The sequence below is a fragment of the Calliopsis andreniformis genome, chromosome 12 (genome assembly GCF_051401765.1).
Source record: "Calliopsis andreniformis isolate RMS-2024a chromosome 12, iyCalAndr_principal, whole genome shotgun sequence".
In the NCBI taxonomy this organism is placed as follows: Eukaryota; Metazoa; Arthropoda; class Insecta; order Hymenoptera; family Andrenidae; genus Calliopsis; species Calliopsis andreniformis.
The window spans coordinates 16,998,920-17,024,931 of NC_135073.1; the positions used below are offsets into that span (position 1 = coordinate 16,998,920).

The 26,012-nt window shown below is 28.6% G+C and overlaps 7 protein-coding genes and 1 long non-coding RNA gene across 19 annotated transcripts; 2 read left to right on the forward strand and 6 right to left on the reverse strand.

Annotated features, from left to right (window-relative positions):
• Positions 1–26: 26 nt before the first annotated feature.
• Dcr-2 (Endoribonuclease Dcr-2) lies at positions 27–7,405 on the reverse strand. Its single transcript, XM_076389202.1, has 26 exons — positions 7,221–7,405; positions 6,939–7,118; positions 6,676–6,853; positions 6,340–6,579; positions 5,936–6,227; positions 5,761–5,837; positions 5,572–5,675; positions 5,358–5,496; positions 5,147–5,277; positions 4,832–5,072; positions 4,438–4,698; positions 4,089–4,352; positions 3,834–4,010; positions 3,560–3,764; positions 3,164–3,485; positions 2,731–3,089; positions 2,493–2,641; positions 2,237–2,341; positions 1,850–2,149; positions 1,521–1,736; positions 1,164–1,364; positions 997–1,078; positions 677–897; positions 401–572; positions 253–328; positions 27–194 (listed from the first exon to the last, which is right to left on the reverse strand). Exons 2-26 carry the CDS (start codon positions 7,094–7,096, stop codon positions 35–37), a joined length of 4,830 nt encoding a protein of 1,609 aa, XP_076245317.1. The 5' UTR covers positions 7,097–7,118; positions 7,221–7,405; the 3' UTR covers positions 27–34.
• Positions 7,406–7,617: 212 nt separating this feature from the next.
• Uqcr-6.4 (Ubiquinol-cytochrome c reductase 6.4 kDa subunit) lies at positions 7,618–8,355 on the forward strand. Its single transcript, XM_076389940.1, has 3 exons — positions 7,618–7,707; positions 7,859–7,908; positions 8,146–8,355. The coding sequence occupies exons 2-3, from the start codon at positions 7,868–7,870 to the stop codon at positions 8,258–8,260; spliced, it is 156 nt and encodes a 51-aa protein (XP_076246055.1). The 5' UTR covers positions 7,618–7,707; positions 7,859–7,867; the 3' UTR covers positions 8,261–8,355.
• Positions 8,307–9,092, reverse strand: LOC143186333 (uncharacterized). Its single transcript, XR_013003040.1, has 4 exons — positions 8,950–9,092; positions 8,781–8,863; positions 8,609–8,704; positions 8,307–8,533 (listed from the first exon to the last, which is right to left on the reverse strand). It is a non-coding gene; the product is annotated as an uncharacterized LOC143186333 (long non-coding RNA).
• A 144-nt stretch (positions 9,093–9,236) lies between these two features.
• On the forward strand, positions 9,237–25,899 carry Rush (pleckstrin homology and FYVE domain containing family member rush hour). Of its 3 annotated transcripts, none has more exons than XM_076389938.1 (8): positions 9,237–9,608; positions 23,609–23,673; positions 23,774–23,911; positions 23,976–24,039; positions 24,293–24,418; positions 24,519–24,625; positions 24,702–24,959; positions 25,031–25,899. In XM_076389938.1, the coding sequence occupies exons 2-8, from the start codon at positions 23,641–23,643 to the stop codon at positions 25,058–25,060; spliced, it is 756 nt and encodes a 251-aa protein (XP_076246053.1). In that variant the 5' UTR covers positions 9,237–9,608; positions 23,609–23,640; the 3' UTR covers positions 25,061–25,899. The 3 variants fall into 3 exon arrangements, with proteins under 3 accessions (XP_076246053.1, XP_076246054.1, XP_076246052.1); XM_076389939.1 differs by lacking the exon at positions 9,237–9,608 and adding an exon at positions 23,004–23,040; XM_076389937.1 differs by lacking the exon at positions 9,237–9,608 and adding an exon at positions 23,150–23,289.
• LOC143186329 (uncharacterized) lies at positions 9,697–14,530 on the reverse strand. The gene is made up of 10 exons (XM_076389923.1): positions 14,399–14,530; positions 12,888–14,315; positions 12,432–12,793; positions 12,006–12,359; positions 11,648–11,918; positions 11,162–11,577; positions 10,858–11,082; positions 10,294–10,769; positions 10,111–10,222; positions 9,697–10,033 (listed from the first exon to the last, which is right to left on the reverse strand). Exons 1-10 carry the CDS (start codon positions 14,412–14,414, stop codon positions 9,878–9,880), a joined length of 3,816 nt encoding a protein of 1,271 aa, XP_076246038.1. The 5' UTR covers positions 14,415–14,530; the 3' UTR covers positions 9,697–9,877.
• LOC143186330 (serologically defined colon cancer antigen 8 homolog) lies at positions 14,751–18,557 on the reverse strand. 8 transcript variants are annotated; one of them, XM_076389928.1, is made up of 9 exons: positions 17,995–18,557; positions 17,782–17,916; positions 17,349–17,649; positions 16,468–17,230; positions 16,161–16,399; positions 15,984–16,092; positions 15,684–15,801; positions 15,239–15,315; positions 14,751–15,165 (listed from the first exon to the last, which is right to left on the reverse strand). In XM_076389928.1, the coding sequence occupies exons 1-9, from the start codon at positions 18,186–18,188 to the stop codon at positions 14,930–14,932; spliced, it is 2,172 nt and encodes a 723-aa protein (XP_076246043.1). In that variant the 5' UTR covers positions 18,189–18,557; the 3' UTR covers positions 14,751–14,929. The 8 variants fall into 8 exon arrangements, 7 of the variants coding, with proteins under 7 accessions (XP_076246043.1, XP_076246042.1, XP_076246039.1 ...); XM_076389927.1 differs by having other exon boundaries at positions 17,349–17,652; XM_076389924.1 differs by having other exon boundaries at positions 17,349–17,688.
• LOC143186331 (major facilitator superfamily domain-containing protein 12) lies at positions 18,704–21,406 on the reverse strand. 3 transcript variants are annotated; one of them, XM_076389934.1, is made up of 7 exons: positions 20,437–21,406; positions 20,147–20,354; positions 19,810–20,021; positions 19,392–19,751; positions 19,169–19,319; positions 18,983–19,101; positions 18,704–18,900 (listed from the first exon to the last, which is right to left on the reverse strand). In XM_076389934.1, exons 1-7 carry the CDS (start codon positions 20,741–20,743, stop codon positions 18,794–18,796), a joined length of 1,464 nt encoding a protein of 487 aa, XP_076246049.1. In that variant the 5' UTR covers positions 20,744–21,406; the 3' UTR covers positions 18,704–18,793. The 3 variants fall into 3 exon arrangements, with proteins under 3 accessions (XP_076246049.1, XP_076246048.1, XP_076246050.1); XM_076389933.1 differs by having other exon boundaries at positions 19,392–19,763; XM_076389935.1 differs by lacking the exon at positions 19,392–19,751.
• Rnasek (Ribonuclease kappa) lies at positions 21,674–22,412 on the reverse strand. The gene is made up of 2 exons (XM_076389941.1): positions 22,329–22,412; positions 21,674–22,060 (listed from the first exon to the last, which is right to left on the reverse strand). Exons 1-2 carry the CDS (start codon positions 22,395–22,397, stop codon positions 21,839–21,841), a joined length of 291 nt encoding a protein of 96 aa, XP_076246056.1. The 5' UTR covers positions 22,398–22,412; the 3' UTR covers positions 21,674–21,838.
• Positions 25,900–26,012: the final 113 nt, after the last annotated feature.

The window sequence follows — 26,012 nt, forward strand, 5'->3', positions numbered from 1 at the left end:
TAAACTTTTATCAAAATCAAATCTTGATCATATCCTATGTTTTATAAAGCAAGCTTTTTAAAGCTTGTTTTGCAGCAGCACATTTAGCTTGTTTTTTATTTGCACCAAACCCATGGAATATCTTCGTTTTTCCAGCAATATTTACTTTTAGAGGTACCATGACGCTATTTGTATCTTCAACCTTAATTGTTTTTCTGAAAAAGATTTACATAATTCTTTGTAGCAAAAACAACGATAAATATTTATACTTACGAAAACAGTGGGCATGCACCTTGAGTTTCATACAACACACGAATCGGTTGCTTCGGAATATTTTTGCTAAATTCATCTAGAACAAAAATTGAGCATTGTTATTAGATAAGGAAACAAATATCTTATGATTATTTTTGTACATATTTACCGAGTTCTTTATACATAAGGCTATAAATTATCTCCCAAACTTTTACAAGATCTTTATTACAATCCAAATATATGGCCCCTATTGTAGATTCGAATATATCTCCTAACACTTTAGGAACATCTACATACTCGGCCATATTACATTCATCTTCTTCTAATAAAATCCACAGAAGCTGTATAAATAAAATAATGCACACGTATATGAAAATGTGTCAAATGTAATTTACTATAAATTAACAGATATGATCCTCGATTTATTTGTAACAGATATAAATACCTCATCATTTACTACATGCTTCCTTTCTTCTTGAAATTTTACGAAGCGATCTATGGCATCGTTTAAAATTGGTGCAAAAGCTAGTAATGCTGTATGTAAGCCATATCGTACAGCTAAACATGCAAATGTAATATTATTCACAAGGGCAGATCTTAAATCGGTTAAAGCGCCAGGATCTAAGTTGCCACAGTTTTCATAAATATAACAAGTAATTATAAAATCTAAAAGAATACAGAATTTATTAAAAGAAAGAAAATACTGACGATATTTATTTAAAAAATATTAATTTTCTTAATTAAGAATTTCTAAAATATTCTTACCAAGAATAGCATCACCAAGAAATTCTAATCTTTGATAACATTCAGTCATATTATTTACTGAATATGAAGGATGCGTAAAAGCCTAGCGTGCATATGAAATTATCATTTTTATTAGAACAGTGTATCACAAATAGAAGATGTTCATTTATAATAAAACGTTAAATCACCTGCAATAAAAATGCCTGATTGTTAAATTTATAATTAAGCCTTGTCTCTATATCAGAAGCCCAAGGCATTAATTTGTTCACGTTTCCCTCTGAAATTAAAGGATTCTCCGGTTCACCATACAATAACGTGGAGATGTTAATACTATCTGGTAAAATTGTAAACCATTTTATTAAATTTGCGGCATCTTCAATCCCCATACTCTATTAAAATGAAAAGTGACAAATTACATGTAACGAATATAATTATTAGGGAAGCATATAACTTCAACTTATGTAAATAAAATTAAAATAAAAAAACAAATTGTAAATTTTATACGAAAAAATTGCAAAAACGTTTCTTTCATTTTTTGTACTTACTGTGAGATATACACCGATCAATGCTTCCACGCTATCAGCCACTGTTTTATCGGCAACAGTTTGCATTCCAAGATGATGTTCCATACCAGTTTGTAATTCTGCTGATTCCCAATTTGAAACTTTTTCTTGCATGAGATTTTTAGTACTCTCACTTATACGTCCACTATATTGTTCCTCTTTAGGTATTTGAATTTCATACAAAACGTTTGGCGATATCTTACAAAGAATATTACACACATAGTAGTAAATATTTCATTTCTTAAAACATGATAGTTTTAATTATTCTGCTACTTAATAATAACTCATATTTAATATTAAAATAATGATACCTCTTCGCTTAACAATAAGCTTTGAAGTTGTCTAAATGTTGTATAAGCTGGAGCAATGAAGTTACTAAAAGGATCAAAATCATCAATTTTCATTCGTCCGGGTATAAGTTTCGCATTTCCACAATAATAGAGATTGCGATTTCCAATTATTTTCCCTTTCAATATTGTTAGAGAACCTTCATTATACTTCGGGAACATATTATACAGAAACAAGGAGGTAAGAAATTTTAAATATGAATCGCCTAAAGTTTCTAGTCGTTCCAAATTAAAAGCATCTCGTCCTAATACGCTTGTCAATGCCTACAATAAATATAAATATTTGTAAAATACTATTTCGTACTACAATTATAATATCGAAAAATTATATGTAATAAAAATCATACTCACATACATGATTTGAGTTGGATCAGGACCACGTGAATTTTTTAAACTTAAAATTTTTAAGGGTGGTCCTGTTATAGAGGGTCTGCTTATATTATTTTTTTTATTTTGCTGTAATAAAACATGTTCATTTTTCTTTCGAATATGATTTCCTTAGTAATAAATATCACAAAGTAAATTTATCTTGTAAAATTATTTAACAAAATTATAGTTTACAGTTTTTACTGTATATTTGAAGAGTAATAAATAATATAATTGTTACCATTGCGTTACTATTTTGAGAACATGTTCCGGACATAAACTGACAATAATGTTCAATTTGTATCATTTGTATTTCCTCGATATTTCTATACATATCTGGTGGTTCTTGATCTTTTGTCCACGGGTAATGATATGCTTCTGTATTCAGTACTACATAAAGAAGTGGTTGATTTGAAAACATTTATAGCTTATTATAATGCAAAGGAACAAATTAAGTTAAAAAAAAATACTATACTTACCATCTATTTCTGGACCATTTAATATAGGTTCATATTGTAAATTTTCAATATTTTCATCAATACACATTTCTACCGAAGGCTCAAACGATTCTTCTTTTTCTACATCAGTTATTGTTAAAGGAGGCCATTTATTGTCTGTTGATAATGAACCTAGGTGTGCTTCCACAGCAATAGTATATCTGAGATCTTCCGCGATCAGAAACTGTGAAATTCTATGTAAAATGGATGGTAACATTGTAGCTTTAAGGTAATATAAAGCTGGAAACATAAGTCGAATACATAATTCTGGAACTAAATGCTCTTTCAACTCTTTACCAGAATCTGCAATTTTACGCCTCTTCAACGCCGTACTCATACTCCTGCCCGTAAAAACCATAAATTTAGTTGTAAACTTAATTTGATTTCAGTGTACATATAAATATTTGTACATTACCTAGGTTTTATACAATTAATTTTCCCAGATATTGGCTTTACTTCCAACATTGGTTGCTTTAAATTGTTTATATCCAAGTCATGCTTTTCTTTATAATAATGTGCATATGTAAGAAAATTATCAGTTGGAAAACACGACCCTGGTGTGAGATCTTCGCAAACTTCCGTAACTATGTATACATCTGCAGATGCTCTGTAATTGGGTACAACTAAACTCAACTCATAATCATTACTGTTTATATCAAAAGGAGCTTCTGGCGATACACGATTTATTTGTTTATATTGCTTTACGACCTCCCAATTTATTTTTCCCTGCTCATCGACTGTAAATTGAATTTACATTAAATTATATTTCACAATCTGGAACTTTTGATTTGAATAATAAAAATTGCATTACTTGGTACAATTAGGAAACAATTATCCAAGTTGTAGTTATCAAATACCATAAAGGGCTTTATGACTGGTACGATTTCATTAAATATCAAAGTATGGAAGAGTTTTATGGAGCCAATTTCACTTTCAGATAAATTCATTTCTGCATAATTTACTTCAACGTTAACATTCAATTGGCCAACATTCATAAAGAGTGGGAAAGCTGGTATCTGTAGGAAAGAAACACACGTTATTAAATAATTCTTTCAAAAATATAAGATAATTTTTACAAGGTTTACCTGTGGCATCTTTGTCGAAGAAAGTATGCCAAAACTTGCTTTACTGCATAATAAATTATAAAACACTAAGTGACGATTATCATCATGTGGTGCCGAATACACGGGTTTGGCATGAAGAAGATGAAGAAACATTGGCTTATTCGGTATAGGGAATGCACCATATAGAGCTGATGGGAACTATAGAAAATAGATCAGACACATTGATTATATGTATATTTGGAAAAAAAACATTAGTCTGTGCTTAAACTTGTTTACTTGTAACTTATGACGTCGCTTCTTTTTGTATGTTCCAATTAATTCTGATTTATCCTCATTAATCCAATTTGGGAATAGGTAATCCATATTTTTTGTAATAGAATCTGCTGTATTTGGCACTAATCTATCAGACAATTCACCAATCTTGTGCAGCTCTATACACGTTTTCATAGCAGCAGATCTTTTTGCATCATTAATGGAAATCATAGGATCTCCAATCACTTCATTTTTCAACGGAGATACAATTGGTAATTTAAGAGAAACCTACAGAACATTGTAACAATAGACCAAACGCAGATTCAATTGCAAATATAATTGAAAAGTAGAATTATCAGAAGTTTTATAATACCTTATAGGAACTATTACTATTGTCTGATACATCTTTATTACTTTTATGCAATATCCAAATTGGTGCTAAGTACACAAACTTAGAATTTAATAATTGAGCACAATACATGTTTATTAAACTAATTGCTGATTGTTCTGTTATACTACTTTTCACTCCATTTGTATCCACAACACTGTATGGTTCTATAGTGCACGTATATAATTCCTTTTCTATTTCATCTTTTGTTGGTTGTTGTCGATAACAAGTTTTACCAACTAAAAGCTATTAGAATAATTAAAATTTTTGTTAGTTATTTTCTTGTAGTAATATGAATTTACGTGATAATTTTTTATTAAAAACTATTGTCCACATTATAGTTAAGTTACAAAAACCAATAAAATTTAAGATAAAATACCTGTTGTAAGTATAATTCTGTCTTTTTGAACTCCTCATATCGCTTTAAGTAATCTACATTACTACTTTTTAGTAATAAAGTATACTGACTATTTGCAAATCGCGCTCTTCCTTTACTCTGAACATATGCCCTAATATTTGTTGGTACATGATATCCAACAATTAATGTGCATGTTGGCACATCAATACCTTCATCAATAACATCTGTTGCAACAATACAATTCGACAAACCGTTTCTAAACCTAAATAAACAAAATTCTGTATGGTATTTGTATAAAATATAAATATATGACACCTAAAATAGATAAAATCAAACCTGTGTAGGGCTTCCTTATTCCATTTTGAAATACAAAGTACTTCCTTAGGATTCTTGTAAGGATTATTTGAGAAACCAACCAAAAACTCTGGGTGGATAAATTTATACGTTTCATCATGCGTGGATAAATTCTAGAAGGATAGAAATTATATGATAATTATAAATCGATAATTATTAAATATATATTGAAAATTTGAAAATTAATTTTTACCTTCAATATCTGGTATATTACTTTTGCAGTAAATCGTTCTCTTACAAAAATAATACAGCAAAATTTCTGATCATCAGATTTGTTAGCGTAAAAATTCTTTAACACTGCAAACAACTTTCGAATTTGATCAGATGAGTACCTATTAACGAATAAATAAATACAATTAGTAATAATAGAATTCAAACTGGTTAGATTAAATGCAATTAGAACTAACTTATGAATTTTTTCTACTTCTGAAACATCTTTCATTTCATCTTCTAATAGTTTTCTAAATCTAGTTAATTCTGTAATTAGATATTCCAGAACATATAGAGTTTCCTAAACATAAAATTACAATAAAATATACAAATCAATTGTTGCAAAGTTTCTTATATCCACTTATAAATTCCATTTCTATACACACCGTATCATCCATATATTTCTTTATACATTCCAATTGTATCAAATGGAGTAAAACACTTTTACTTGCCCCATATATTCCTAGAAAAAAATTGAAAATACGATTGAATAAATTATGTATAAAAGATGCAATATTTATTTACATATAAATATGTTTTTAACGAAGTTTATGTCTATACCTGCATGTGAAAATTGCTCCCGAATATCTCGCAATATGGAAGAAAGTTTTGTATTTACACTTTTTGGTCTAAACTCTTTACTGGATTGCACGTGTTTTAAAGAACTTTTTAGTAATATAGAGCTAATAATTTCGTCTACTTCATTAATAATACATTCTATGCGCTTTCCAATCTCAGGAATAATGTATTCATCAAATCTAACAATTGTCTCTCTTGGAATTGCATAATAATTACGAATTTGCAATGCTGAATCAACTGTAGCAATTTTTGCATGGAATGTTGTTTCCAGTGACTGTTACAGAATTCAAGTATATTATTATTATATTATTTATATTTATATAACTCAGATAATTATTAAATATTATTAAAATGTAACCTGATCAAAAACCTCAGGAAAAATATACCTGAATTATTGATTCTACTTTATCAACTTTCACATTAGAATTTAATAATGAAGCTGATAAACCTAAAACTTTTGGACATTGCTCTTCAGAGTAATTTTGAAAATTTCTCATTATTTGTCTCATTGGATGATCATTAACAGCTCTATGACATTCATCAAAAATTATTAAATTTATCTTATTTAGTGACACATATCCATGAGCAATTGCATCTGCCAAAATCTGCCCTGTTAGCACTAATACCTATAATATAAAATTTTTTAAAGAGATTTCAATTTCTTTAAAATATAATGTTTATGATATCTATAAAATTCATATACGACATAAGTTATTTATTACCTGATTCTCTTGTAAATGTATTAACCACTCTGATTCACTCCAAAAATCAATTCCCATTTCACCACTAAATGCTCCACATGTTAATCCAGTTAATCTTGCAATATATTCACATTGTTGTATAACTAATGGAACAGTATTTACTACAAATAGAGTACGCTTTCCTCCTTCTGACCATGGTCTACATGTAAAATTAGTCATATATATGTTATTCTGACTTTTATTTGTGCATTAAGTTTATTGTTATAAATATTAATGATCAATACTTTCGTATATCTGCACTCAATTCTTTTATAAGCATAACAGCTATAAATGTTTTTCCAGCACCAGTTGGTAAATAGACAATAGTATTTTGTTTAAGCGCAATTTCAAGTAAATCAATTTGATACGCTCTTGCAGTAAACTCATTTGTAGCATCCTCCATATTTGCACAGAATATTCCTTTTCTGTGAAATAAACAATGAATAAATGTGTAAAAATAATATTTGCAATAAGCACAATCAATCAAGGAACAGTAAAATATCGGAATAAAAATTAAAAATACTTACAATTTAAAAATAATTATATTCCCAATATTTTAAAATATAAACATGTAATTCTTAGGATTCTTATGTTAAAATATTATATGAATTATGCACAACTAACACATAAATGCAACTCTAAAAACTTTCCATATTTCAGACATCATACTTTGCTCTGACAAAAAGAGGGAACTCCCAAACAGCAAACTTCTTCGAATTGATCATGAAACATCACAACATCATCAACGTTGAAAGTCGGTTACAGATTAAATAACAGTCGACTAGTATCAAAAAAGTGCATTTTCAACATAACCAATTGACATAACCAACATAATATGAAAGAATTTTCTAGTTCTAGTTACTACGTAATATCTTTCTCACAGTTGGTAATAAAAGCAGATTTACCTTGAGTTACTCCTTACTCCCTTCTATTCTATAGTTAGTCATTGGTTAAACTGGGTTAAACGTTGAACGTTAGTGCCAAGTGGTGCTTAAATAAAGCGAGAAAATATAAGTATGTAATAATTTTATTTTAAAGAGCTTCTTTAAAATACTTGAATGTTGAGTCTTCTATCAACTTTCGAATGTTATGGCTACTGATTTTAAAATCTTTTAATTAAACCATACGAGTACGTATTAGGCATTATTCAATGTTATTGTTGTAGATTTACAAGATGCGAGTGGGGAAGAGACACCTGGAAGTAGTTATGAGATGGTAAATGTTAAACCTTACTATTTTAAATTATATATTAATTTATTTGTCATAGCTGCAGTAATTTATTTTGCAAGTTCAAGAAAATTTATTGATCACAATAATTACATAATATTTCCTGTACCTACTTAAGTGACATTAAGTAACAAATTTATAAATTTAATGCACTGTGCATCAATGTACACTAAATAAGTTATTTGTATAAACTTACATATTTTGATTGATTCTTTCAATAATTAGGATACCATCTGCAATGATATATGGAGGAGCAGCTGGATTAGGATTGGTTTATTTCACAGATTGGAAAGTAATTGCTGCAAATATACCATTCTATGGTGGAAAATTTAAGCAATAAAAGAAGAGATGTTGTATGTTGATATGTAATAAACCATAGGACTGTATAATTATTAAATACATTATTTATTAAATAAACATTCATAATATATTGTATATACCTCCATGTAGATTCATCTAATGTAGATATTATGTATAAAGATAATCATGTGTAAAGAATCATCTTCCTATTTCTGAAGCTCTACTTTGCTCTTTGAGATTTTCATAAATAATATCTGCATATTCTTGAGATGTTTTATGTTTTCTTCGTAGCACATATTGATATCCGTAAGTTCTGTGAATAAGGTGACAAATTATGTATTGTATGTTGCTTTCATAATCTCGTTACAAAAAAAAAAATTAAATTTACTTATAAGCAATTCCTAATGATATCGTAACTGCTACACCCAGCACAAGTTTTGCTGGTAATGGGATCCATGGTTTATTTCTCGCCATTTGATTCAGTCTTTAAAAGAATTGTATTTTGTTATTTAGATATTATTTCATTAATAATATAATATCGTTCTGATAAGAATACTAACTTTACTTAAATTATTATTCGCAACCTGTTCTTTAACATACTGTTTCATAGGTTCAGCCCAGACAAAATAGCCGGTAATGGATCCTAGCAAAAACGTTAAAATAAGCTGGTCTTTAGGTATTTTAAAAATATGCATTATGTGGAACTTGGAAAGGTTTGGTATACTATACCTCAATGTACCATTGATCACAAAACCACAACAGAGGTTGTATCTCACATAGAACATTAGGCCAAATTTATGTACACAGTTATAGATGGGAAATACAACTTTATATTCTGTTCCAATCATTAATCTCTATATACAAGATACGCTAAGCTCCTGCATTTTTGTGACTGAATCAACTGCGTTACATTTGAGAATAAGCTATGCGTACCATCTGAGCAGAGTTAATAATACTATCTGCCGATATTAGGCATTAACGAAAAATATAATAGACTCACTATTTAATTAAGTAAATTTAATTACGGATCAAGGTTGACCAGCGGTCAAGGGTCACCAAGGCTTAGTCCAAGAAACCAAACTCGCCTTTGGAACCATCAGCAGGACAGATGGACCTGGCGATCATGCCGAGGGTCTCCCTGGCTACTCCCTGGGGAGGTCATCATCAGAATGGTCATTCTGGACCACCTAGGGGGTAATCCAAAGAGGGAACCCAGCGTCAATCCAGGAAATTTATCCTCAAATCGCCAAAGGACCCGCCGGGGGTCCCAGCGCAAATGAGACCTTGGCGTCCTACAAGGGTATTTATACCATCGTACTATCTCGAGGAAAATGGAGAACCAATGAAATAAGTTCTGGAGTGGTGAAACTTGTAAGAGTAATCGAATGGTGAATAACTTTCGAAAAGTTGATATTTTGCATAAAATAATTATCGCATGTCTGTGTTAAATATTGTTAACAATCGCGCACAGTGATTCGTGCAAATTATTAACAATTAAAGAAATTTGCAATCTTATATGTTTGGTATAGCTTCTCTATTCAGTGAGATTTTTGATCTTTAAATCACTTTTTTGAGAAGGAACATTTTTTTATTAATAGTATACAAATATATGTATAAATTTAATAAGTGCTTTACAATTATTATCATTAATAAATAATTAAATCTTTCCAGAATATTTATAAAATTTGTTAAATACATTTAGCTGAGATCTAAAAATCTCTTGCATTGAAATTGGTAGTGTTCTAGACAATAGAGAGATTCCATGTTGATCACATATACTGATTAATAAATTCATACAATTCTGTATAGAAGCCTAAAATAAAGAATATGTTATTATTAACAGTTTTTCATGTACTTAAAATAAATTATTAATGTATACATTAAAAATACCTTGACAAAAATTGCTATTGAAGGTTCTGAAAATAATTTTAACAGATCTGCTACCAAATAAGCACTTAGTCGACTCATATCTTTCTTTAGCTTTATCAAGGAACTTGTGAATCTAAACATACATGAATTAAATTAAGATATATCTAGCACTGTCATGTGATAATTGAACAAGTGATAACTTACTTCTCTATATCCAATATGAGACACTGAAACATATGCTCTTCAGATTTATTATTTATAACTTTGGATTTATGTACAACCATACTTAATGTATGTCTATATAATGTTAATAATGCAGGTAATCTATCTGTAATTGAACTCGTTCTCGTTTTTAACAATATATTACATAATGCCAATGCATCATTACATGTCGATATCGTAGTTTCTTGCAATGATTTTAAACCAAGAAATATACTTATATCAATAACATTGCCAGGAAGATATAAGTGTTTAGCGGCAAGAATGCTTTGAACTAATTTCAATAAAATTGGCCATAAGTTGTCTGGTATATTTGTGATTTGTATTATTTGAAATAATTTAATAATTGTTGTTAATCGTAGTTTACTACGATCAACAGACATATTTGTTTTCAAAATAGCATCCCATATGGTGCAAAGATTTTTTAAATCACTTTCTCGTGCATTCGAGAGAATCTTTATCTGCAAAGAAATAAAATAATAAATTAATAATAATTGTAAGAAACACCTTCAAAGCATAAACATTTTATTTAAAAAATTTAGAATATACCATTTGACTGTGTAAATATTCAAGAAATTCTTTAAATTCTTTTGGTTCACTTGATTCTAACAAAGGTAAAAGTACATCCATACAAGGATATTTGAATAAAGCATACCATATTCCTTTTATGGTTTCATCTGCAACTAGAAATATTTTACGATTACGAAGAATGACAATTACCAATTGTAAACCATCTTGTACCAATTCATTTTTGTCATCTTCATCAGTATCACTCTGTTGATAAAATGTTTTTAAATAGCATGAATATAATAATTTGAAATTATAAACTTCATTTGAGTCATATTATATTTACCATAAATATACTGTGTAGTGTTGATTCAGTTACACATTTCAACTTTTCATCAATTCCACTCTTAATATTAATTTTCAATAGCAGATTTAATATTTTTAGATCATCTATTTTCGTAATTGTTGGAGGTAACCCTTTCATCATAATTTTACTCAATTTTATTTCTGCTTTTTTAAGTTCTGCCTTTTGGTCGGTATTCAATTTTGATTTAATATGTTCTATTGATTCTAGTAAAAAATACATGCTCTTCTGAGAGTGAGCAGAAGACTTTATAAGTTTCTTTAAAATAGTGTATGACAAATTATTTCTAAGAGCTAGTTCAAGAGATTTTTGAGTAATCCTATTTTGTGGTAATTCTTGTAGTAATAAGGAAGGATCTATGTATCGATATGTGTTGAGACCCGTTTTTTCTAAAAGATCTGGAAATGAAAAACTTTCGTGTATCAATAAACATAAATTATCCTTTTTCTCTATTGAAAGGAAAAGTACCTGAAAGTATTGTATTACACAAGGAAATTATTTCATCATTTCGAGTACATTCTTTTCTAAGAGCAAATATAATCATAAATGTTATTAATTTTATATTAATATTCAGATATGTTAAAGGTATATGGAGCAGTACTTCTAAGAGTGTTTTTACTTTTGGTATATGTACATCTTCTATGGGTATCCATTCATCTTTGAACAATTCATCTCTTATGCCCATTAATATTTCATCTATTTTTTCATTTTCACTACTTTCAATCTCCAGTAAAGCTCTCTAAAAATAAAGAATACAGATTACTCAGATACACAAATAATTTAACATACAACATTCAATTATTCACTAGATATTCAAAAAACTTACTAGAGAACAATCTTTGGCCATAGATTTCATTGGCCCTTTGGTTGTTAAATCTCCAAATTGCATAATCACACAAGATAGCAATGATATTACAAATCTTTTATTTTCTTGTATACGATTTGCGTGTAGAATTTTTGTCCACTCATTAAAATTATTTGTGTTAGAAGTCATATGTGTTAATAATAAATGTACTACTTTGGACATTTCTTTGTTACTCAAAAGCAACATTGCTTCTGGATTAAATTTCAATATGAAGTACCAAGAGTATTCTAAACCACCTATTAAATTACTAAATTTAATGGAAGATTCGTTTACTATATTTTGAGACATTTTAACTTGTTGTAAAATAAGCTTATTCTGAAATTATAATATATTTATATAAGTAATTTTTCTATTCATGATATTAATGATAATATTTCATTAACATACCATACTGTTTTTACAGTTGTCTTCACCAAAATTAGTAATTCTTTGAATCAATTGTTGCCACTGGTCTTGTGATACTGGAAATGTTAAGTCACGTGTAATGACTTTTGGCACATAATATTTCAATGCATTTTGTGCTTCTGTCCACGACAATACTGCAGTTAATAATATTACAATAATCTTTTTACTATGGTTCAAATGTAAAGCTTTATCTACTAGAAGAGATAAAACATTTCCTAAGTCATCAAGAGCATTTACAAATTTTTGATGAGAGGCTAATGTTCCTGTGTATTCAAATATGCACACACCATCTAACAGTGTAATAAGCAATTCAACAGTTGCTTGCATAATTAATATATTTTTGCCTGTAAAAATAAAAAAAAATATTAAAAAACTTTAAAACAATTATTACTTAAAAATTAACTATGTTAGTTCAGGTATTATTTTACAAACTCTTACCCTGACATGTGTCATTAGACTGGAGGATTTCCATGCAGTTTACTTTTAAATGATATATCAGAGTCCTCAGCATCGAAACACCTTGTGAATTTGTGATATTATTCACTACTTTCATGAACTTTTCCTTGAATTCATATGGGAAAAACATTTCAAATTTTGCATCTGACATGTAATTCATTGAATGCTTTAAGGCCATTAATATTGCTGAGATTAATTTTTCTTCTTGTCTTAAATGTACAATAGCATCCAAAATGGAAGTCAGTAAATTTATATATTCTAATGTTGGATTTCCAAGGAATGCTTTTCTTAATATATCTTGAATTCTTTTCTCAATTAAAAGAGGATTAAAAGAACAAAATTGTGTGAGGAGATCATAGTCTATATTAGTCATATTTTCACTTGATAAAATATTGTTAATCACATTTTGACAATAGTCAAATAATGTAACTCCATGTACTTTATTATCGAAGTCAAATGTTATATCATTCAAACATTTTAAAAGACAATCCAAAATTTGTTTTTCATATTTTCCAGCACATTTTACTAATTCTCTTAGTATTAGATCTAATACAGGACTGTCAAATTTAAATACACCCATTGCAGCGTGAAACAGAGATGTAAATGTGATCAAATTATATTGAAGATCTTTTGTTTTTGCATTTTCAGCCAGAGCAGAAAATAAATCTGTAAGTCTAGTTGTATCTTCATTTTTTAAATATGTTCTATTTTGTGCATATTTCTTTTCAAATATTATTTGTTGAATGCATTTGTAAGCTGCTGCTCCTAATCTGTTTGTTTTATCAACATATTTATGATCAACAACAACACATAAAGGGCATAAAATATGATATATGAATATGGTCCTGAAGTTATCTTTTGAAAGAAAAGGTGATTTAAAAATTTGCATCATATTTTCTATAACATTAATTGCTGCATTGTAAGCTTTTAATAATAATCCATCACTTCTGTTAATCAGTGTTAAATCTATTTCAATAGTTGATTGCTCATTAATGTCAAAACCTTCCTTATACAATTTAAGCACATAGTCTAATAACGATTCTATTAAAAGTCCTAAATATTTTGGTTCATTAATAAAATATTGTTGCATTCCATTATTAGAAACTAATAATTTACAGCATTCAAAAATGTCCTCATGGATATTTTTTACATTTTGCTCTTGTAGTTTTGCTATAACTGTTTTAATCAGTAATTTTTTTATGTCAACTTTAACATCCAAGTGTTTAGTTTTCAAACAATGTTTCAAAGAGCTCCACACATTTTGATCCACGGGGTATATTTCACAAAGCCATTGTAGAATGAGATCCTCTTTATGCATTACTGGTATGTCAACAGTATAGAAAGCATTTTCTGCTAATTTCAAACGCTTAGGCAAAGGTTCTTCATCGGAATTTAGACGTTTTAACAGTTCTGTAAAATAGAACATGTACTGTATACATTTGTGTAAATATGTAAAAAGGAGGTTATGTTTAATCAACCACGTGTTATCTTACCTGTTGATAATGCCATGTTAACAATTGTTTAGCTTTACACCTACGTTCTTAACTTTTAATATATCTTTCAATATCTTGTGTAACACTTCATTAATTTTACTTTACTCAACTTAAAACTAGAGTTGAGTTCGACCCCTTCACTGCTACACATCATATAACAACATACTTATACAGACACAATCTCGAATACTTCATAAATTATATATAGGTGTAGGTTAGGTTCTTACTATGTATATATACATAAGTACTTACACAATTACATACAATTCTATAAACGCTCTATAAACAAATACTGAATTAAAGATCAAAACATTATCGTGAAAAAATCATGATATATAATTAACATTATCAATACAGTTTGTGTATATTGCTTTATTATATTATTTTATACCATACAAGTTTAATGTATTTTGTCGTGTTCAGATATTTGAATTATAAATTCATTATTAAAGTTGATAACATTAGAATTATTTGGATATTTTTTTACATAAGATTACTTTTGTCATGTGAATTATAATGATATTCTGCAGCTTATGACTCTGAATTTTGTTCATCAACTACATTTTTATGTTCACTATCTGGATTTTTATTTTGTTCATACTTTGGAATTGTTTTATCTATATCACTGACTGTTTCACTGTTTATATCATATTCTTGATTATTTATAGGAGAGATTGTAACATTCTGTGCTTGTATTAATGAGTCAGGTGCTGCATTATGAGGATAACTGACTACACAATCATTTTTGTTTTCCGTTGATGTGATATCTGCAAAAATAATTGTATTACTTTTAAATTAGTCTTAACTAATGTGAAAATGTAATGTCCCAGAAAATATTACCTTGTTGATTACTAAAAGTGCTTTGTATCTGGTCTGATAAATATTTTATGTTACTTTGTAAGTTGGCCATTTCTTTCCTAAGGAGTAGTAAATATTTAAAATGCCATTTGAAAAGTAATATAATTACATTTATTACATATACCTCAATATGTATGCTATTACTGTGCTGATAGAGGTACCTTTAAAAACTCTCATTTTTGTTTTGGAACTACTTTTACTTTCAAATCAACCTTAACAGTGCGTTTCTTGTTTGAAGTGGATGCAGTTTTTCCAATTCTTGTTACATCTTTGTCAGTGACCCCCTCTGCCAACACAGAATAGCTCTATATATATATATTTAAAGAATTAATATAAAGTTTTATTAATTATCCATATGTTAATTAAAACACCATTAATTTTGTGAAACTGTATTAAACTGTTTTGCATCACAGTACTATAAATATACTTGTGTTTGAGATTGTTATCTTCCAAACGTTGTGTGAGAGATTGGCATTCAGCATTTAGTTGAGAGACGAGCATAGCCTGATTTTTCAAAGCATCTTCTAGACCACTTACTGTAGCAGCTAAGAAATGTCATTTTGTTAGTCAATTTTTTAAATTAACTAATCTGCTTCTTCTGCCCATGCTAGGCATAGTGTCTGTACGCCAATTTCTCACATGTAACATGTTTTTAAATAATATTATGGTAATGGAATTTCTCAAAGACAATATACCTAACATAGGCATACTTAAAGTTATAGCTTACCATGTTTTGTTTCCATATCCATTATCATAGAAGCTAGTTCTTGTTTATTTTCTGATCTTGATGACTTTGTGGAAAAGCTCTCTGGGCATGTAGATTTATTTAAATTGATCTAAAAAATAAGGTCTCTACTTAGATTAAAATTTTTAGTTGAGAGCATTATACAGTTTAATGTTTTACCTCTTTTTCCAAAGAAGCTATTTGCTCAGAGAGTCGTAAATTTTCTCTTCTGAGGTGAGCCAAGTCAGCTTCTGCTCTTTCTAATCGTTGTTTGTATGAATTTACTTCGATTTGTAATCGATTTTGTTCTTGACGAGTTTGTCTGTCATTCCGTTCTATAGCTAGTTTTGTAGTTAAAACTTCCTGTTCAGCAACATCTTTTTCCGTCAATGCCTGATTCAGTTCACTTTGTAAAGTTGCTATGTACAATATAAATAATGAAATATTATACTTTACACGAATAGAAATCATAGATTATAAAACTTACATATCTTATTTTGAAGTTCTTTTTTCAAATTATCAATAAATATTTGCCTCTGAGATAATTCCCTCCTGAGATCAGTTAACTCTCTGCGTTGTTTCTCAGATTCTAATTGTGATTTATTAGCTGCATCCCAGTGGGAAGCTACATCAGCTGATAGCTGTTCAACCTGCTGATTAAATCTATGCTCCACCTGCTGTCTCTCTTCTGCTAAACGTCTATTTGCATCTTGAGTTGCCTCTCGAAGTTTTTCATGTTGTCTATCTAATTCTTCTTTCAATCTTTTGATCTCTATTTCACATTGCTTTTTTTCAAATTCAACTTGCTGCATAGCATCTACAGTTTGTTTTACTTTTTGTGCTGCTTCAGTTTCCTTATCTCGTACTAAAGCCAAGGATTTTTGTAAATCTTCTACTTTTATTTCAGCTTCACGTTTAGCATACAAAGCTTTTTCCAATTGAGCTTTTATATCAGCATTTAAACAATTTTCAGACAACCGCTTTAAATTAATTTGATTTTCTTCTTGAGCTTTACGTAGTTCTAATTTGGCTTGAGTAAGCTGCGCCTCTAGTTCACTTATTCTTGATTCAAATATTATGTTAGGACATTCAAAAGTTTTGGGTTTTTTCACTTCAATAATATTGGTTTGGATAGCCCTTTGATCAGTATTTTCATTAGGATCTTCATTAACATGTACATGTTCACTAAGAGCACACTTAAAAAATCCTGTTTTGTGTTTATAATGTAAAGCTTCATTTTCTGCTATGACCTAAAATTATTAAGCAAAATCATGGAATTAAGTTGTTATTATTATTACTGTTAATAGTAATTATTGAAAAGATAGATACTAAAGCTATTTAACTAAAAAAATATATTTGTTATTATACTTCTCTGACTTTATGAAGTAAATTAATTAATTGATTTCTACAAAATTGAGACTCTTGGTGTAACTGCCGGATATATTCTTCTTGCTGTTCAATAAACAAATGTAGTTCTGGAGGAACAGTCTGTAAATCTGTAGCTGAAGATTCTGAGTTGCTGATTTTTTTTGTTTGATACACATCTTTGCAAAAACCAAAATGTGGATTAATGAGCGTACTTATGTCTTCCTTTAAACTTTTTGTTTTAAAATTGTCAAGGACCACACTCCCACCATCTGGGTCTTCTCCAGAGTCACTAACTTTTGTGCTACTAAGTAAATAAATATCTTTCATTCCTTGTGCTTTTCTATTTAAGAATTGTTCACTCTTTAATGTCAAACTCAATAAATCTTATACAATTAATAGATTACCAAGTTAATAACATCTTCTCTTCAATTACCTTGTTATTGGATTAGAAATATAAGATTCAGACAGCAAATACTTTAATTTTGAAACAGCTTCTCTATAAGCCATTTCTGTATAATCTATAGATTTCTTTTTACTTAAATCTGCTTTTTGAATTCCATTTATCTTCCTGTACAAATTGAAAAATATATATAAAAATGTGATAGTTTAATTTAATTCAAAAAATTCAAATACAGCAAACACTTACTTAGTCTTCAAGCTTAGTCCTTTCATTTGTGCAAAATTTGTTGAATCCGTATAATTTAGAAAACTACCTTTTAATTTAAAACAGTTCCGTGAAAGAAGTTTTATGTGTGTTAAATAGGCACCTAGACTTCCGCTAATAGCTGCTGGAGTACTAGTAAAATAACGTCGACTTTCGCAGTTACCCGCTTCAAACATTCCTTAGTTCCATTCGCTGAGATTGTCGACTCTTCATATATAAGAACGTTTGCCAATCAATAAACTAAATATATATGCATTCAAACACACATTAACTGTTCACCAGGTACTATAGCACTGCTTAAGAAAATCGAAGTTAAACTCAACAGAGAGTCTGATAGCAATTCGCGTGCAAAATGATCGTTCATGTTTTATGGGTACAGGTACCGTACCATCACGAGCGAATATTCCGTGACTTGTAATTAGCTCATTCTCAATAGTAAAGAAAAAAAGCAAAGACTTAAATATTTAGCATCTTCCCTAACATACTTAGAATCATATTTAGAATTTTTTCAATAAATATATTAATAATGATTATTTTACATTTCTTGAGCATCAACTTTTTGATTTACTTACATTATATACAGATATATGTAACAAATTAATATAGAGTATTGAAAATAGAAGAAAAATCATTCTGTTGCATTTTAAATAATGTCTAACACAATCTAATAAAAAATAAAAGTTCCAATAAATGTGCAACAATGAAATATATTATAACAAATAATATCAACTATAAATGTTTTAAAATGTAAAAACAAGTATTTCACATTTCATGTTTTAAACTATGTTACGTGTTCTTGTCCCAGTTGGTTGCTATGTTCATTTATTGGTGCTGTGGAAACAAATCTGTTGTCATCTATAGTTTCATCTGAGGTCAATGTACTGTACACTGAAAAAATATTTATGGTATTTATTATAATATAATCTGCATGCTTTTATTTTTATAAATAATATTAATATTTTATTTTTACCTGTATTGCGATAGAACGGTTTTATGCACAATACAAATAACATGCCAAAGACTGCAGACAAACCACAAGCATAAACTAAAACTTCTGTGTAATAATGTTTGCAACTAATCCAAGAATTTCTGCAAAAATTTAAAAATGATATCACAATATATTTAAAAAAAATGAACAATATTTAAATATACTAACAAATATTGAATAAGCATAACTGCTAATCCATTACAAAGTTTATCAGTGAAGCTCATAACACCATAGACAAATGCACCACTGTCTGTGTTGTGTCCAATAAAATCTGCAGTCACACCAAGGCTAGTCACTAACATAATGGATCCTGCAGATCCTGTGATAAAGAAAAATTAAATTAGCACTTTACATTTTTCAATTTATTCATATTTAAAGAATCATATATTACCTAATATCAGAGCTACTGGATATATTTGATATTTTACATATGTTGCACCTACACCAAAATGTATCCAAATACAAGCGCATATGCCCAAGATAACACCAAAGCAATATGCAATTTTTCTGCCTAATTTTGTATTCAACTTCTCTATAACTAAAGATGTTACAAAACTACTCAAAAACATAATTAAAGGTATTACAGCTAGAGATGTAGCTGGCATATGTAATGATTCATGTAAATATAAAGGAACATAAATTTGTGATAAATTTACAAATAAACGAGTAGGCATATATATGCAAGCTACTTGATATAATCGTATATCTTTTAATAATACTGATACTGTCCTTGTACTTCTACGAAGTGATCCTGAAATGAGTACTAATATAAATAAAAGTATTATAAAAATGTGCATCATTTAGTTTACCATTAGCATTATTAACAGCTTGTTCCTTAACAAATATGTGGAATAAAATGGATGCAATAGATCCTATCCCTATTCCAATGAATACAACTTCCTGGAATTTCTTTGCATCATCAGGTCCAATTTGAGAATCTGAATCTTTGGTGTTTGTTATATGTAGTACTGCCCATGTGATACAATAAACAAAAATATTTGAGAGAACAGTAAAACTGTATCTATAAAAAGTTAAAATACACATGATTCTTTTATAGCTTTTACATTTAATATATTCTATATTGTAAAGTCTCTGATGTTCTTTCACCAAAATACATTCAATTAAAACATATTATTCAATATGTACCTGATAGCTATAAGTTCTGTTCTTTCATGTTCTGTGGGTGTAAGCTCTGGGACCAATGATAAATGAGATATTTGCACTGCAGCCCAGCCAAATTGAAAGATCACAACAAATGCAGCATAATAAATTATTTGTGCCCATTCATGAGCAGTTTCACAGCCAATGCAGTGTAGAAATATAAAAGGGAATGCAAGTAGTACACACAAGGTTCCTAAAACATATCAATTTATCATACTTTTCACATATTTTCAATAAAATATACTATAAAAATTATTATGCAGAAGCATATATACCTATTAAATGCCATGTTTTTCTTCTTCCATATCTACATAACCAGAAGTCATCATTTTTATCAGAATGAAAACCAACAAACGGAGTGGCCAAAGCATCTGCTATTTGACCAATGAGTAAAATTAATCCAGCTAGTGTTCCATCAAATCCTAATACTAAGTGGAAAAATACTAACAAATATGTGAACCACATAGAAGCACAAATGTCATTTAAAACATGTCCTATTCCATAAGCTAGCTTTAGAGAAATAGGAAGCCGTTGTACTATCTCTGTATAGTCACTAGTCATACTTGTTTGTTCACTCTCCATTGTAATAAAATTAATATAATATTCTAAGATGCTATCTGTATAATATAATCAGATCTATAATAATGTTGAAAATTTTCTTGCTTGAAAACACCTCCAAATAAATATTTTCTGCATCTCAAATAAGACAAAATGTTTGGTGTTATGTAGATATGTGTCTACATTCATTATAATTCGAGACACGTCATTTTCTTCTTGCTTTAAGTATCTTTCTAATATATTTCAAACTGCTTCGGTTCTTTTTCGATGTCGTAGAATATATACATAACCTGTTGAATTTGTCAGTTTTGTATACAATTCGTATGATTTTTCTATCGTTTGTACACAACACTTTTTTAAAGTAATTTATGCACTCTTCAGTCAATACAATATTTTGAAACTAGATATTTCTTTATTTAAGTATACTCTTGTATGGTAAAATACATGAACAATGCTTGCACGTTGCTTGTGTGAGCGCACACACACAGCTCACACACAAGGAGTCTGCCCTCCTTAAGTACATAGAAAATGATAATTGCAAACATTTGAATGTGATTCATTGGTGATAGTATGGTAGTTTATATTTATATAAACATGAAATATAGATACCATATGTATCTATATACATATACTGATAACAATTGTATCCGACAGCACAACAAATAAGAACTATAAATTCTTAGATCAATAAATATGCTAACTAAATTTTAAAACATAAAGCTTTTAATTGTTATTGTTTATGGGACAAAATAAAGTACTAAGCCATTAAGGAAAACAAATTCAATTAACAGTATTATTGTACATTTTTATACATGTTACAGTAATATGAAATAAAATTGACTCTTATATTATGTAGATGCTATAATTAAATCTAAGCATACATTTCATATATTTCTAAGCAACAAAAATTTAAATTTATGTATATTTTAAAAGGTTTCATTGTAAAATGCATTAAAGAAGACATTTGCATTAACCATAGTAGTGAAGTTCACTATTAACATTCATAATATACTTTTACACATGATCTAGAGTATTGTTAAACATAATTTTTCAATTTGTAATACTATTATTTTATAAATTTATACATATTTCTGGTCTGTCATTTTTATATATCTCGTTTTAAACACTGAGAGATGATCTTGAATTTATATAAAATTGATGTCCAGAAAAAAGGAATGTGAGAACATAAATACATGCTGCTATCCAACAGTTATACGCATTTTGTTGGTAGCCCCTGTCTGCTTCGGTATAAAAGTCTTTAACGTTGTTAAATGTTTTCTTTATTGGAAGATCTTCTACTAAAGCTACACTTTTTACATAGAAGAATAATCCCATTAGGAGCTGAAAATTGAAACAATTAAAAATTAAATAAAAGAAACTCTTCAAAGGAATACAAAACATTTATGAGAACAGGCAGGCTGATATATTTCAAAATAATAAAGTAATAAATATAATACAATAACATTTTCAAGTAATTAATTGTTAATAACAATGGAAAGAGAATAAATATAACAAGAAAAAATATTTGAAGGCTTTTTTCTCAAGCTGTATGTTAATGTTTGACATACGTTAATATAACATCGTTGTCGATTCAAAAAATGTGACTTACTAGTTGAAATATACCCCAAACAGAGAGTATTAAGCCACATAAGGCATACTTAGGTCCACATATCTTCATCTTTACTTCTTTTTCAAATTTTCTCTTATTTTTGCCAGAAGTAACCTAACAAGGGACGTATCACTACTGTCGTACCGTTACGCCCTCACAATCATATGATTTCCATTGATGATTAATATCAGTACTCGATATATCGAATGGATACATCCGGTATTTGAAAATTTTTAATCTGCTACGCAAGAACATCTGATAATTCTTGAAAGCGAAAGAATTGACAGTCAAAACATAGTAACAATAACACTAATAGTAATAATTAACTTGATTATTGCTTTATTTTTGTATTATACTTTATCAAGAACAAATTTATTATTGTTTCTCATATTAAGTGATATGTGCGCGCGCGCATACGCGTGATATATATATATATATATTTTCATGCAATTTCCCTGTAAGCAAAGTATATTTGCATACCTACAATCTTGCAATAGTTTCAGCTTATTTTTTGCATAGAATAAAATGCTGATATTGCAGTTTAATTAAAAAATCATTAAGTAATAATAATCAGTATGTTTATCATTGGTTTTTAAATATACAGTTTAAATCGAACGCGTTACGAATGTGACAAATAGCGAAATACATAGATGTGATTCATACTTCCTGTTGTTGTCAGCCCTGATTCATAGGATCATGGTTGACCGATTGGGTTAGTTTGTACCCTATTTATTATCATTTAATTGAAGTTGTGAATCTTAGGAATAATTTCAGTTGTTTTTAGCATATTGTTTCAGGATGTATGATGTTTATTTTGCTTTGAAAATAAAAGGATTCTTAGTTTGCATACTGTATGATTTGTGACGTTTGTGTATCGGGTAACGGTGCAGTAGCGCTTAGTAGCTTGTGTTTTTGACAGTTAAATTGAAACATAATATGTGACGATTATTAAAAAGAAATGGTTAATATTTAGCTTAATTTGATAATTGTAGTGTATGTGATTTCATCAGCAAAAATTCAATGATGTCTGTTTTTTATAGGATATGTTATGATAAATAGGGAAGCTTGTGCCATTTAATTTGTTTCTGACATATCATGTTGAGATACGCGATATTTGTTCCTTTTTAAATTTAGATTTAGATTAGATTACATTTGGATCCATGATTCATGTATTTTACAGCTCATCAAATTTTCATTGGGTTCATCTTCATTTTTTATAATTGATTGTGAAATGTAGTCAGATACTTATACTGTGCATTTTTTTATATACTCTGTTATAGTAAACAGCGAAGCCAATGCCAGGCGTATTGCTATGGTTGAAAACTGCTTTGGCAGTTTTGGCCAGGTAAGATAAACATAATATAATAATTAATTGTTTCAGTTTAGAATTCATGTTTAGATAAAATTTATATAGAGAGTGTTAATGTAAAAGATATTTGTTTTAGCCACTTGCAGTGCCTGGAAGAGTTTTAGTGGGAGAAGGTGTTTTAACAAAAATGTGCAGGAAAAAGCCAAAACCACGACAATTCTTTTTATTCAATGACATATTGGTTTATGGAAACATTGTAATGAACAAAAAAAAGGTATGTCAGTGGAATCTGAATTTACTTATAAAATGGTTTTAATTACATTTTTTTCTGTTAATAGTATAACAAACAGCATATTATACCACTTGAAGAAGTCAAATTAGAGTCTTTGGCCGATGATGGTCGTAAGTTATATTTCAATCATGTGTTTTAATATTAATATTACTTGATAAAATACTTTACTGTTTAAAATAATAATAAAATTATTATTTTTTAAAGTACTATTTCAGCAAAGCAGTTTTATATGAATTAGGAACATTACTTACAAGTTTCAGGATTAATTTTTTGGATTACTATTCTATTGAAATTATGTACACTTAATGTTGCAAGTGTTCATAATTATTTAAAGATAGTATAGTAATTCATCATTATTTATAGAATATCGCCATGGCTGGCTCATAAAGACAGTAACAAAGTCGTTTGCTGTTTATGCTGCCACTGCTACAGAAAAGCAAGAATGGATGGCTCATATTACAAAATGTATTGAGGACCTACTAAGAAAAAGTGAGTGACAATTATTACTTCAGTTAAAACACATGGATGTATCCTAAATAATTTTTTATATGCTTATTATATTTACTATTCGATTATCTTTTGTTCATAGGTGGTAAGAAACCAGTTGAAGTTCATGCAGCTGTTTGGGTTCCAGATAATGAAGCTACAATTTGTATGCACTGTAATAAAACACAATTTACGGTTTTGAATAGAAGGGTACATATACTAAATTTTTCAGCAAAAACACGTGAAACCACACTTACAAAATATGCATGAATAATCCTTTTTTCAGCACCATTGTAGGCAATGTGGAGCTGTAGTTTGTGGGCCTTGCAGCAACAAGAAGTTACTACTGCCTGGACAAGGAAATGGAAAAGCTGTTAGAGTATGTTTGCAATGCTATGATGCAGCTAGTAAAGTAAAAGCATCATCTCCAACTGCTGTTGACAGTCTAAACAATAAAGATCAGCAACGTAATTCTGCTGATAGTTCAGGTGGTGACAGTTCTGGTGATGATGATGAAGGAAATAAAGAAGAAAAGCATGATGAGGTGAATAATTTTATTAAAAAATAGCCCTGTTTGCAGCAATAACATTATAACATGTTCTTATTTTGTTGTAGCCTAAATTTTATTCTATGCTTGGCCGATGAAACTGACCACATTATATCGAAAGAAAAGAAAAATTGTAAACAACAATGTTATTCAAAACAATATTTTTGAAAGTCAATAACTTTAAATTGTCAATAACTAAAATTTACAACAATGTAAAAATTGTTAAAGCTATTTTGAAATTATATTTATACAGGGAACTAAGAGGAATGTCTGTGTATAAATAATTCAAATGTTTTGTATTAAATTTTGAAAACTAGTACGTTTGATATGTGTATCTAATTTATATAACTTAGAAGGTAAACTTGATGTTCAAAGTTAGGCAATTGTAATATATACACAGACATAAAAAATGCAATTTTTAACTTTTTATACACTGTAAAGAATTCGCTATTAATGAAACTATGAAAGTTTGACCATTTATACTTAAATCTTCTTGTTATATTATATTTCAATATTTACTATAATTAGATTCTAATTTTCGTTGATACGATATTCTAAAAATATATGCCGCATTGTGCCTTTCCAAATAGACGATTTGTTCTTTTTTTACTCTTTATAAACAACTCATACCGATCTAATGTTAATTTCGGGAAAAATACATTGTAATGAATTTTTAACCATATAGAACTAAACTTTGTTCAGTCGTTTGTATTATAAAATTACATTAAATTTTTGTCAAATGCAACGATTGTAATAAATAAGCTATAATAAATGACATAGATTTGAATAAATATTTTTATTTGATATACTTATCTTCATTTGAAGGAGACATGTGTGACGCGCCTAAAGAGTAAATAAACATCAAATGGTTGAGAAAAAATTTTTTAAATGTAAAACGCTGGTTTTTTAAGAACTGAAATAAAATTATTTTGTTGTTTCCACATATGATATTTAATTCTTTTGAAATGTTATATTCCTATTCTTGAAAGTTCTATATTAATGCTTGAATTTTTGTTTATTTATGTTAAATAATTTTTTATAATTTATATA